The 14,375-nt window shown below is 35.0% G+C and overlaps 1 protein-coding gene across 1 annotated transcript in view; it reads right to left on the bottom strand.

Annotated features, from left to right (window-relative positions):
- LRRC72 (leucine rich repeat containing 72) overlaps positions 1 to 14,375 on the bottom strand; it is a 47,206-nt gene that overhangs the window by 2,543 nt on the left and 30,288 nt on the right. The window contains exons 4-7 of the mRNA XM_017526909.2: positions 12,714 to 12,795; positions 11,488 to 11,598; positions 3,599 to 3,688; positions 2,508 to 2,660 (exon numbers count right to left, since the gene is read on the bottom strand). Of these exons, the coding sequence (XP_017382398.1) occupies positions 2,508 to 2,660; positions 3,599 to 3,688; positions 11,488 to 11,598; positions 12,714 to 12,795 (436 nt within the window). The remainder of the gene's footprint in view (positions 1 to 2,507; positions 2,661 to 3,598; positions 3,689 to 11,487; positions 11,599 to 12,713; positions 12,796 to 14,375) is intronic.

Here is a 14,375-nt window from a genome sequence, read left to right as displayed (position 1 = left end):
TCAGAATTTATTCATTTGTGTAACACAGTTGTGCCTTTTGATTAACACCTCCCCATCTCCCCTTCCCCACAGCACCTGGAAACCACCATTCTACTCTCTGCTTCTATGAGTTCGACTATTTTAGATTCCATATGTAAGTGAGATCATGCAGTATTTGTTCTTCTGTGTCTGCCTTATTTCACTTAGCATAATGCTCTCCAGTTTCATCCATATTGTCATAAAATGACAGAATTTCCCTGTTCTCTTCTATATTTTTAATTACAAAAAGTACATTTTTTACTTCTAATGAATATGAACAATAAAATAATGAGTAAAAAGGAAAATTTCCCTTTAACCTTTCCACTTCCTCTTATTACTATTAATATTACTATTAAAATTTTTGTTTGTATTTTTCCAGCCTATATGTCACACATGTACTCACATATATACATAGAGATTTGTTTGTTAACAAAATTCTAATTTTGTTATTACTTTATAGTATACAACTTTTTCAATGTGTATGTGGTTGTTTGTTTGTTTTGAGGCGGTAAGGAGGACAGCTTATGCTTCCATGTCTGAGATAAGACCTATTTCAAGGGTATTCCAAAATAACCCCACAATAAATGCTTTCATGTCCTTCACACATCTCATGTTTGTCATGACCTACATTTCTTATGTATGCACACACTAATATGATCAGGTTTATCACTACACACTCTTTAGGAGTCAACAATTCAGATAAGATCCTGTCAAAAGAACATTTGCCTAGTAACAGAATCTCCACCAATGAAGTCGTGGCTTTGGGCCTCTGGAATCAATGAACTGTGCTTCCAAGAGGCTTATGTGAACTATTTTTTTTTTTTTTTTTTTGAGATGGAGTCTCGCTTTGTTGCCCAGGCTAGAGTACAGTGGCATGATGTTGGCTCACTGCAACCTCCACCTCCCAGGTGCAAATTCTCCTGCTTCAGCCTCCCAAGTAGCTAGAATTATAGGTGCTACCACCACACCTGGATAATTTTTGCATTTTTAGTAGAGACTGGTTTTCGCCATGTTGTCCAGGCTGGTCTCAAACTCCTGACCTCAAATGATCTGCCTGCCTTGGCCTTCCAAAGTGCTGGGATTACAGGAGTAAGCCATTGCATCCAGCCACTTTTTGCCAAATAAAAAGCTTCCTTCCATTCCCTTCCTCTCTTGCAGAGGCTTGCCTGTACATCCAGAGTTATAATTCTTTTTGCTTACTCCCAAATAAATTCATTATCTTAAGAGATATTTTTCTCTGATGTCTTTTTTTAGGTTGACAGGAGTGAAATGTAATGATGTCTGCTACTGAAACATTTAAGTCCTTCTGCAATACATTGATTTTCCAATTTACACTGTAGTTGGAAATGACAGATGAAGTGTAAGTCCTTTATTTAAGAAGGACAGGTCTTCGAAGACCTGTCCTTCTTAAATAAAGAGGCAAAGCGTCAATATTACCTTCTGTTCAATTTCTCTGTATAATTTGTTTTTCAGGAATTACTACTACTCTATTGGACCCTTTCTTTCTAATGTCTCTCCTTTTCTCAATATCTAACTCATATCTATCACTTTCTTTCTCCATGTAGCATTCTGGGTAATTTCTTCCAAACTATTTTTCAATTCAATTTCCCCTTTATTTCTAGATAATTGATTTGGTTCTTTTAAAAGATATATTGTCTCTTTGGCAAAGTGTCATGAAGAAAAGGATTTTGCCTTTGAATCTTTTTTTCATCCATGCTCTCTTCCTTCCTGGAATGAAGATGTGAGGCTTGGTGGTATACTAGCCACTTTGTAATCATAAAGCACACTAACAGTAGCAGAATAAAAGACAGATGGACCCTTGCTCACTGACGACATCATAGAACTTTACACTAACCCTGGACACCCTATCTGTGTATTCTTTGCTGTCTGAGAAAACTAAACCCCAATTCTTTTTCTTTGCATTTCTGTCACAAATAAGAAATTAAATTCCAAAAAAAAAAAGAAAAAAAAGAAATTAAATTCTTACTAATGAAACATCCTGAAAATATACAAGTTAATACTTGCCTATAATGACCCTGTATGTGAGTATAATCAAAATATTACCAGTACTTATTTCTGGATGGCAGAATTGCAGATGATCTTTATTTCTTCTTCATATTTTTTCTATATTATCAAAAATTATATAAACTTAATTGGTAAAATCATCCATGTTAGTCATAAAAAAGTAATGATAGCTTATTTATTGAGCCCTTTATACTGTGTTAGATAATGGGGTAGAGGCTTCAATGTATTATCTCATTATTATCACAGCACCTCATTTAATTTAACATGCATGAGTGAGGATGAAAATTTAACACCTACTTTAACTGGACTAAAAGTATTATAAAGTTAGCAAATATATTAGAAATTATTTCATTATATAGATACTTAACTTTATTGTAAATTATAGTTATTATTATAATTAAATTACCCAAAAGTTTGAAGAGTTTTAAATTTCATAACTTTTTTTTTTTTTTTTTGCAAAATACCTGAAGGTACCCTTTGGGCTGGTTTTTGCTTAAATGGTGATTTAGGATCCCATGAAGCATCTACTTTTCCTCCGAATGCTATTGATTGAACAATATGAGCCTTTTTATGGTTAAAAATGGTAATCATTGATCTTCTTTCTTTTTCTGTAACTTCTGATAAATGCAAAAAGTAATGTTACTGCATAGCATTATAAATAGGCATAGTGATTCAAAATAGAACGGACACTTTCCAGAATGTATTTATCTGAACTATGTTATAGGTGAACATCCTGTCAAAATTGTTTTGTAAAGGGGCTATCACAGTTATTTCCATAACCTTATAAGCAATATACACCCCACATGTCACAGGCGGAGCTTAATCCTTCAGTCTATTGCATCCCAAACACCTACGAACACATCACCATGGATGACTAAAATTTTAGCATGATACATCCTTTCATTTCCTCAAGTCTATTAGAAAGAAGAGGTATAACCACAAGTGATGTATCCCAGAGGAAGTGGTTACTCAATAATAAACTAAGAATGTTCAAACCTGTGGAGACAGAAAGGTAAGTAGATAGATAATATAGCACTTGGCAAAATGGGTCTCAAAAAATGTTTAAGTGTAATATGCTGAGGTTGGTTGTGTGTGTGTACATGTGGCTTACAGAAGTCAGACATGCTATCTTGAAGATGTATTCAAAAAGAAATCATTGATTATATGTTTCAATATATATATTTACAGAATTTTTAAAAGCATAACTTTTAGAACTTAAATATGCCTTATGAGATTTATTCTAATTCCCTCACTTTTGAGATAAGAAACTAGGGTGCCAGGAGGTAAATGATTTGGCTTCAAACAGGTTAATGTCAAAACCAGGATGAGAAGGAACACTTTCCTCATGCTCAGTTAGAGGGCCTTTCTAATAAAGAAGTAGAGAGACATGAATTTCTAAATTAGGGCAAATTTCAGAGAGCAGATCTTTCAAAAATAAATAATTGAAAAACTTTCATTTACAAAGACAATTATTCAAAGGTTTTTTTTTTTTTTTTTTTTTTGAGGTATAAGACTGCTTCCCAAATATTTCTTTTCAAGGAAGAAGGGTCCTTACGTTTTCGATCAAGCAGCTCCACTCCTGGAAGGTGGTAGATGATATATAAACGATACAGGTTATACTGGCACAAAGGGTTTTGGTATAGACCTGCAAATGAAGAATCCAAAATAAGATGTCAGATTTCAAAATTGGTTTCATTTATCACTTATTAAATACAAGAAATTGCAAGATTCATATAAAACCTAAGAACTTGTAAAGCTGTTCTTCATATCAAGCGATAGACCCATTAAACCTTTACTTAGAGCAGCAGTTAATTTTTCTGTGTGTTAAATTCATGTATTCAACAAATGTTTGCCAAGTGCTTACTATCTACTAGGAACTGTGCTAAGGGCTAGGATCATATCACTAGCCCAAATCTGCCAAAAATAAGGGGAATTTTAACATGTTCATAAATAAATTAGCAAGTGGAGAACTAGATATCAGCTCTATTGGAGTCTTGAGGCTACTTTTTATTAAAATATCACTTGGTACTCTTCTTCAAGTTTACAAGGGTGCATGTGTGAAGATAGGCAGAGACACAAAACCCTGCTCTAATAGAATTTACTTCCTCTGCACCATTGCTCATAGTTCAAAATGATCAATAGTAGCTTCAGAGCTCAGCAGGACCAGAGCTGAGCAGATGTGGCTCTTGCATCTTGTCTACCTCTGGCCAGGCCCCTGCAGCTCTGAGATCTTGGTGTGCAGGTGCTAGCTTTTGCAATAAATCACACTTCCTAATGCAGTGGTTGGAAGAGGGAGGCATGTGGATACAGAAGCAGCCCTGGCACTTCTGACATCATATCCCTTAGGAATCAGCACATAGGTATGTTTTTAAACATCTTCAAATAGAAGTTGTAACAGCTTTTTTTTTTTTTTTTTTTTTAAAAAAAGATATTTTCCCTATTCATCCTAGGTGATAATAAACATTTTTTTTTAACACAACGTGAAATAAAACTTTTATAAATTTTCAGCTGGACGTCTTTTTTTTTTTTTTTTCTTTTGAGGCAGAGTCTTGCTCTTGTCACCCAGGCTGGAGTGCAATGGCACGATCTCGGTTCACCACAACCTCCACTTCCCAGGTTCAAGCGATTCTCCTGCCTTAGCCTCTTGAGCAGCTGGGATTACAGTCGCCTGCCACCACGCCCTACTAATTTTTGTATTTTTAGTAGAGACGGGGTTTTCCTATGTAGGCCACGCAGGTCTCGACCTTTTGACCAGCCTGGCCAACATAGGGGGGCCAACTTCTGACCTCCCGATCCCATCCCCCCGCCCCGCCTCCAGCAACCTCGGCCTCCCAAAGTGCTGGGATTACAGGCTTGAGCCACGCGCCCGGCCAGCCAGGAATCTTTAGTTTTTCGAATTCTGTCAACCCACATAAAATTTCTAGGAAATACTTGGGAAAATACATCTAATAAGGAGAACCACTAGATGGCAGTAATAGAAAGAGCTCCAGCTGTACAACTGCTTCCCTTAACAAAATGAAGCTCACTTAAAGTACTTGTTAAATTTAAGAGTACTGTTGTAGACTATTCAGAAAATACAAAGAGGTTAGATAAAGGCATGAAAATAGTAAGCATTAGAAATGCTAAAAAAAAAAAAAAAAAGAAATGCTAAAAAAAAAAAAAACAACCCTGATTAATATTTCTAAAGAGCAGTTTGTAACAAATGAAATTGGGGTGGTTGCATGCTTAAAGATAGCAAACTAGATAAAAACTAAAAAAAAGTCAATAATCTGGATGTTTTTTCTGCAGTAATAAAACATTCTGATATTTGTTGTATACACACAATTTTTTTCTGGCCAATAAAAGTGTTATATATAGCTATTCCCTGTGTAAAACACAAGCTTTAGAGGGACATAAAGCAGGCAATGGAAGACACCTGGTGCATAATAAACTAAAGTTAAAGAAATGAGGAAAGGCATAAAGGAAAATGTAGAGCCAGGAGCCACAAAGAAATTTAAAAGAAAGGAAATATGTATGTAATGGAGAAAATGAGAAGACAAATAAAACAATTTTCTTTTTCAAGATTTCTTAAGAGACAGAAAATGGACTGAATTTTATTTTTATTCTTAAAAGTGAAGGATTTTAAAGTGGTAACAAATAATTATAGCTGCAGGACAGGGAATAGAACACACGTATATTAGACCAGTAGTAAGGATAGATTTTAAAAGAGCCACAGGGATCATGAATTGTAGATTGAGACAGAGAAAGTAAAGCAAAGGAAACCCTTCAAGGATGAAAAGCAAAGCACAGTTGTTTTCAATGAGAACTTAGGAGGAAGAAAAAGTGACAAATGCTTTAGTACAGAAGTCTGCTTTGTGGTTACTGTCTTGGGGAATGACATCTGACACCTCATAACCCTGTTATACATTATAGCATCTGGAAGTAGAGTAGGCCTTTACATATGATGTTAATGGAAAATGTACCAACATCTTTCAATGACGTTTTCTCTAGGTGTACCCTTCGTCTTCTTTTCCCTCTGAGGATGTAACTATCCATTTCATTTAATTTCTTGGCTTTTTCTGCAAATCCTTGGTGAAGTAACTTCTATATGGAAATCCAAAACCTAGCTTCAGCTAAATAAAACACCAAACTTGGATTTACGACTGTTCCATTACTTATTAACAACATATTGATACTAAAAACTCTATTGACTTGTGGCTGACCATTCATTTCATCCTAAAGTAAAAACTGAGTGACACAAAATCAGAAAACTGAGCTGTTAGCCCAGCCTCTGCTTGAATTAACTTTTAAAAATTGAATTAAATAAGTTGAAAGGCATTTCATCATTATTTTTCACTGTTTCCCAGATATTAAATTTTAGAAGGAAGCAATCTTATTTTTAACTCTTTTTTCCTTCTATGCTATTAAACATTTAACATTTTGGATTTATGAGTTTTGGCTTGATGCTACTAAAATCGCTATAAATTAAATGTCTAAGAGGTGAAATTGGTTTCCTGTGTCTGAATGTTCTGAAAGCCTTCTATGATGTATGAGCACATTCTTTTAGAAACTATGAAGTGAAATTGCTTACACTTTCACTTTCAATAGGTTAATACTATTTAATCCACCTTCCCTCTAGGCTACTTACAGAGTACACCTCAGTGGCGCCAGCACTGTCTTGCTTATCTTAATTTGGGATTCTGAGTCTAAGCAATTTACATTTACACAATGATATACCAAAATGTCTCTAGTACCTTACTACACAAGCTTGATTTATGTGAGTCATGTGTATGAAGCTACTTATTATTGAGACAGAAGAGGAAAAAAAAAGACATCTAAATAACTGGCTCCAGTTACTTTTTTGTAAACTTTTAAAGCAGAATTTAAAATTGTTATTTAAATGAACCCCCATGCTTTTAAGACTGCCTTTGAAGAAAGTTGACATGATTAATAAAGGACCAACATCCCAATTTTAATACATGGGGAAAAGAAAATGATATGGAGAATGTTAAAAGCCTATAGAGAACAGCCTGTGGAAGGAAGTGCAGCTGTCCATAATGAGATGCCAGGATTGTGAGGCTCTGGGTCAAGGTTGCGTAGTAAGGTCAGCATCTCCGTTGTTAATTATCATCTTGTTTTTACTAAAAATCTGGGGGCCACTACACACAATATGTGCTTTTTACCGAATATGGAAATCACCCCTGATTGTAAAAGGCAAACTGGGATAGAGCAGAGGATCGAGAAAGGAGGGATCAGAACATTCTCTTTTTCAGGACAAACAGGGGTGAAAAACACTGTTGGTTCTTTTTCTTTGGTGGATTGGTTTGTCTCCTGTAATGTCCTATAAGGGCATTGTAGGAGAGGCTCAAAGGAAGAGACACTGAAGATCCTAGTCCCACCCCATCTCCCAGCATCCCCCTACACCCATGACTTTTGCCATCGGCAGTGGATTGGGGCCACTGCTAAAGAGAAAGGCAGACAACGTTTGAAAGCAATACCTGTGGAAACATGGAGACCCTCTCTCGAAAGGAGGAGCTCCCTGTTCCCAATGCTGATTCCTGGAAGCTCTGGTAGGAAGCAGGTCTTAACAATTATGGCAGGAGTCTTATGCATGCTTTTCAACAGTGGAGCTTAATAAAACAGAAAATTAGAGAGAAATGAGGAAACTGAAGGTTTAGAACAGGAAAATGGATTAAGCATTTTGTTGCTGTGGGTTTTGGTGGTGGTGGATTTTTTTCCCTTAGTACTGGAAATGGGGGAGGAATTAATGAAAGCCATCAGCCACAAAGTGGGTCTTTGACATATGTGGATTCTGATTTAGAACGGGTTTGGAGGAGGGAAGAGACAAGGAAAACAGAGCTGGAAAGGGAGGGTGTGGAAAGGTAGACCGCCTGGAGACAAGAGGTGGGGCCCCCTGACTCTGCCCCGGAAGACAGGAATTCCAGTTCCCAGGACCTCACACTCTGCAGCTGGTTTAGGCCTCCCTAAAGCTCTCAGCCATGAGCCTCTTAGGCAATCCTTGGCAATTCTCCTCATAAATGCCAACAGAGGGTGCAATGCTGAGAATGGATTAGCATTTTATCCTTCAGGCTATTTTCTCACCCTCTGAAGAACTTGTAATTTAAGAGGATTAATAACAACACTTTATATTTTCATATGAATTTAAAACCTAAAAAGACAAAAATGACAACAATCTAAAATACATGGATTTCTCATATTAATGAGCTGAAACTAATCTATGATTGCAAATGAGGCTCATAGAAAGTCAATCTGAGAACATGACTGCACAAATAACATTAGTTGTCTAATAAATACAAACTATTTTTCATACAATATCTTTAACCAAAATGGGACATGTGCTCAAAATGTGAACCTTCAGAAAATGCTTTTTGTTTTTGTAATTTGACATAGAATTTTCTCCATTTCAAACAAATGATCCCACAAGATTCTCAACTGGAAAATTATAGTTATATAACTTGAATTATGTCACTATAATTTTAATTAGTTGTTGTAAACTGTTGTGACGGGTGATGATATGGACATTATACTACCAGGCTGGTATTAAAAAACTAGAAATATCCACTCCCACTCCTCATGCCTGGCACAATTCTGTGCTCACATACACCCTTGACAAGTAGGGAATGGGCTGGGTTTCAGGATTCATTTGATCCTGGGCTGGGCACCTTTGTTTGGGGCATAACCCTGTTTATTACTATGGGCATAACCCTGCTTATTACTATGGGAGCAAGCTTGTTTACTACTCTCCAAATGTTTGTTTTATAACAAATTTGCTTAAATTATCGAGTTTTTGAAATAGCAAATTATATCATTTTGCATCAAACTACTTCAACTCTCTAAGAAATATTTAGGTTGAAAGTTATAAATTTGTAAGCCCTATATAGGTATAGACTGGGTCTTTCTTGCTCAACTTTGAGTCCTATTTCTAGTATAGAGTCATATAGTGAATGTGCGATAAACATTTATTAAATGAATGAATGAATTATAAATATTTATTGAATGAATGGAATGAATGAATAAATGATAAGTAAAATGGGGCATGAGTTAATGTTTCACCATTCCTTAAGAGTTTGGTTAAATCTCTGAGCTTTGCATTTCCATGATTGAAGAGGGCGTAATTCTAATCACGTCATAGGATGCTATAAAGATTTAATTGAGAATATAACAAAACATTTGTTTCAACAGGAAAGACATTCAAACATGTCACTATGTGATTATTATTTAAAATATCAGTTATGTTTTCTTGAGAATTTCAAGACTGGATGCAACTTATTTCATTTCCTGATTTACATAATTCACAATAAAACAATTTTTTTGTTTTTTTAAAAATTTCAATTTTTGTTGTTGCTTCAAAATAACATTAATGATGAGAAATGTTTTCTTAAAAGGTGTTTACAGTGTTATCTTAATGTTTGAAGCAATCCTGAGAGCTACAGCTACGTCAGCCCTGACAGCTACGTCAGCCCATTTTATAGAAAAACAAAGGTAAGAGATCTAGGTCTAGCATGACTAGACTTTTAATTATAGCAGCATTTTTTCAGCAGACAAGGGCCAGGTAACTCAAATATGTAGGCCAATTCTTTCACAGAAGATCCAAAACCTGTGAAAACCTCCTGACAGCAGGCAGTCTTATCTTGTCTCTAAAATAAGGATAAAATTGCCATGAACTTGGTGTAATTTTGTGATTTTAATAGTTGGGTTTAAAGAATCTAACTATAACAAATGAATCATTTTCCCTCATTACAGTAGATAATACTGAAAATATATGGAAACCGCTGCATAACTGATAACACTGAAAATACATAACCGATAACACTGAAAACATATGGAAACCTTAGTAACTCTCTATATTGATCTGATTAGAACCTTCACCATCAATAGTAGTTTACAACTATTCAAAACACTGTCTCAGGCAAATCTGAGTAATAAATAGAAAAGGAATTTTTAAGAAAACCTATTGCATTACATTATATAAAGAGGTCTCTGAACTCTAAAGTCTGAAATCCTACTCATTGATCTGCAGGTCTTTTTTAGTACCCAAAATCCTTTATCTTGTATTGTGATTGTATACATGCTTATTTACCCTTCAAGATCATAAGCTTTTTGAGAGCAGGAGTGGTATATTATTATTATTATTATTATTGAGACAGTCTTGCCCTGTCACCCAGGCTGGAGTGCAATGGCACGATCTCAGTTCACTGCAACCTCCACCTCCCGGGTTCAAACGATTCTCCTGCCTCAGCTTCCCGAGCAGACCACACCCAGCTTATTTTTATATGTTTAGTGGAGATGGGGTTTCACCATGTTGGCCAGGCTGGTCTTGAACTCCTGACCTTGTGATCCACCCACCTCGGTCTCCCAAAGTGCTAGGATTACAGGTGTGAGCTACTGTGTCTGGCTATTTTTTTTTTTTTTTTTGACTCATTTCACACTGCTTTCCAATAGGTGAGTTCCTTACTGGGTATGATTCAATATATATGAATAAAATTTGCTGGTTACCCAGTTGAAAGCTTAAAAAGTCTTTTAGTTTGTATTTGTTTGTTTATTTTTTTGGTATCAGCTTAATTAATATACTTCATGTACTACACAATTCACCCATTTTAAAAATACACTTCATGTGTTTGTGGTATATTCACAGTTATGCAACTTATCACCAAAGTCAACTTTAGTACATTTTATCACCCCCCAAATAACCCCACACTCCTTACCCTCTAGCTTTCACAACCCCCAATACCTTGGCCCTACGCAACACTCATCTATTTAAAAACAGTTATCTCTCAATGTTGCTGTCTTTATAGATGTGCCTACTTGGGCGCTTATATAAATGGACTCATATAATATGTGTTAAAACTTACTTTGAGATAAAACCAAAAACAAATTTAAACATGTAAATGCTTTTGTTACTTTTGTTGATTTTCATTAGACATGTGATAGATAGCATTTCACACACACAAATTTTTCTACTTCTTGTTTTTTCAAAACCTTGTCTTAAAAGACAGTAAGATCTAGTCTTATTTTCAGGAATATCTTAATTTTTTTTTTTTTTTTTTTTGAGACAGGGTCTCAATCTGTTGCCCTGACTGGAATCCAAGGGCGTGATCTCTGCTCACTGCAATCTCTGCCTCCTGGGTTCAAGTGATCCTCCTGCCTCAGCCTCCTGAGTAGCTGCGATTATAGGCATGTGCCACCACACTTGGCTAATTTTGGTATTTTTGGTAGAGACAGAGTTTTGCCATGTTACTCGGGCTGGTGTTGAATTCCTGGGCTCAAGTGATCAGGCCACCTTAGCCTGACAAAGAGCTGGGATTACAGGCGTGTGTCACAGTGCCTGGCCTAAATATCTTAATTGTAAACATTGCTTCTCTAATTTTAAACTTGATAAATGGAAAAAATGTCTTATGTTAATACTATTTTAATTTATGGCCATATAAAAGTGCAAATTGTTACTTAGGATCTTCAGATTTAGCATTCCCTTTAATTCTTTCACTGTCGCATCAAGGTTGGTTAACTCATTGTGGTGTAGCAGGAGTATATGCAATGAAGGCAAATAATGCAGGCCTGAAAAAAAAACCAAAATTTTTTACAAGATTTTAAACGTTTTTTTCAATTTTTTTTTACTGCAAATAAAAATAAACATTTTTTAATGCTAACTAACGTGCTAACTGAAAAGGAAAACATGATTGCTGGTTAAAAAATGAATAAATACTAATAATATATTACAAATTATTATTAAGAATAAAGTAAGGTATAAGTCATACAATTAATTGCAAAGTGGGAATATAGAGTAAATTTCTTTCCACTGTTATTGTTTTACTTTTTAAAACATAGCAATGATTTTGTTTGCTTGAGTGATTTTGGAGGGGTTATTTTCTTTCTTCTTTTTGTTTGGTTTTGAGGTTTTTGTTCCTTGTCAATCTTACTTAGATTTATATTGCCAGTCAAGGGAAAAATTTCCTCCATATTGCTTAGCAAAGTATTTTTTGTACATAACTGGAAGCCAAATATTCATATCATTTTCATTGATTCTAAATTGTATATTTTCCCACATTTTTAACATAAATGAAAATGGGATGTGTCTTTTTGACAGCCATGTTATAGCTTCATTGGCAAGATGTTCTTTCTTAGTGGTGCATGAAATCACGATGGGCCTTAAAATTTATGACATTTTGATTCTATGATATGGTATTAAAGAAAAGTGTTTTGTACTGTACCTCTGTATTTCATGATCATAGTGTGCTATATGCTTTTATAACTGGCTTGAAATGATCAATTTTGAGAGTGTGTTACATATAAAATTAACTCAGAGTGAAAGCAGGAATTTGACTGGTAGAACAATAGCCAATAAAAAATTTTAGGACTATTTATGAAGTTTTTGTATTTATTAATGCTCCCAACTATTGTTAAAACTTGCTTCCATATGTCTAGTTTATATCTGAAATAACTGTTAAGAATTATTTTACATTTTGAATAAGACATATAGCAATATTAAATTAGAAAAGTAATCTAATAGCACATTTCTTAAAATGGACATTAAAACATTTGAAAAATAGATTTCATAATATATTTCAAGAGAAATGTTAAAACAGATTTTTGTATGTCATTAGCAATTACCATAGTTAAAAGTTATTACTTAATAGAAAATCTATTAAATCAACAGAAAATTTAAGACATACCTTCTATCTCAAATATTGCATTGTTGTTTAGATATAGTTCTGTCAGACAATAGTTTCTAGTTAGAAATGTTATTCCATGGAGCTAAAAAGGAGAGTTAGAGAACAATATACTCTCTATAATAACTGTATATATTACAGAAATGTAAATAATATGATATACATAAATAATATATATTTCATTATAATAAGCTACAAGTTTGACCTTTACTATTATTATTTGTGACCTTTTGGTTTGGCCAAGTTACATTTGGATTGTCTTTTAGGAGAATGTGATAAAAAGAATATTTTTTAGCCAACTTAAACCTCTCTTATCACATCTCAGCCAAGCTCACTTGCCTGGCTTTCAAAACCTCTGCCACCTGGCGTAGCCCTTTTGCTCTAACAATATTTCTACTTCTGCTTCACATAGTCTCACTGGATCTGGCACCACATATCCACCCTATAATATTATCATGTGCCAAGGGCTCTCTCCTTCCATTATGCCAAGACCATTTTTGCATCTGTAGGAGTCAAGATTTCTGTTTGCCTGCATCTCTTTTCTTCTTGGTACACTTGAAATTACTTTTAAGGGTTAGCCCTAGGCCAGAAAGGCATACTAAACCGTATGAGTGGACGGCCGCAGTACATTTTTACTTCCAGAAATCTGTTGAAACCAACGGTTGATCTCCTTGTATCTCTCTGCTGTCTTTTTGCTCTGTTTTGACCCATTTTTTGTTTCTCTAAAGTTCTACCTGCTTCAGCACTTCGACTCAGATTTCCTGAGTGACGGTCTAATCCTGGACTCTTTCTTTATGGCCTCGCCTATAACCATCTCCTCTAGCTCCCTGCCCTTCTGGTAAACAGATCTCAGTTTAGCCAAGGGCTCTGCAATCTGAATATACACAGGAGGCAGCTCTGCCAGATCAGGCCCAGTGCTAACAGCTTAACCAGATACCACCTGCAATTAGAGAGCAGGGCACACTATAAACCTGTTGATCAGTCACAGTCCATCCTTTTTCACAAAACCTTTCCTGGTAACTCCTATGCTCATGAACCTCCATTTTCTTGACCATCCCAAATGCTTATTTTGACATGTACAGTTAATCACTTGAACATTAGAGTTTTGTGTGTTCCTTAAGGAAAGGAACCATGTTTCTTCAGCATCTCATCTTTTCTACCTCCCAACTCTCTTAACGATATAGTGAAGAAATTGCACCTTACTTTTAAGGTTAAATTCAAAATTACATATGAATGGAAATAGTAAAAGTACTGTCTCTAAATCCCTCAAATGAACCATTAGGTACTATATACACATTATGCTAAACTGTATGTCAGAAAACATTCTGGTACCCTGTAAGGAGAGCTCCTATTTTTTTTTTTAAATATTGACTCTATAACATCAACCAAATTTATAAGACGTATTTACATTGTGAAGATGAGACATGGTAGAGCCATAGAGGAGATGCAGTTATGTTCTCAGAACTGCAGGTAAGTTAAATGTAAGAATGATATCTTCACTATTTAACAAAGAATCTAGCAAGGAAAAGATTCTCATGAAAGAGTTATTGATCAAGTATTTAGTACTTTATATATACAAAAATATATGTTCCTGATTGTAAATTCATTTTTTTGTGTGTTTTCTAAAGCTTATCGTAGGAACTATTTTTTTTTTTTTTTTTTTTT

Source organism: Cebus imitator, unplaced genomic scaffold (genome assembly GCF_001604975.1).
Source record: "Cebus imitator isolate Cc_AM_T3 unplaced genomic scaffold, Cebus_imitator-1.0 Scaffold45, whole genome shotgun sequence".
NCBI classification, from domain to species: Eukaryota; Metazoa; Chordata; class Mammalia; order Primates; family Cebidae; genus Cebus; species Cebus imitator.
Note: the sequence above shows the minus strand (reverse complement) of the source record. Positions and strands in the feature narration are given on the sequence as shown.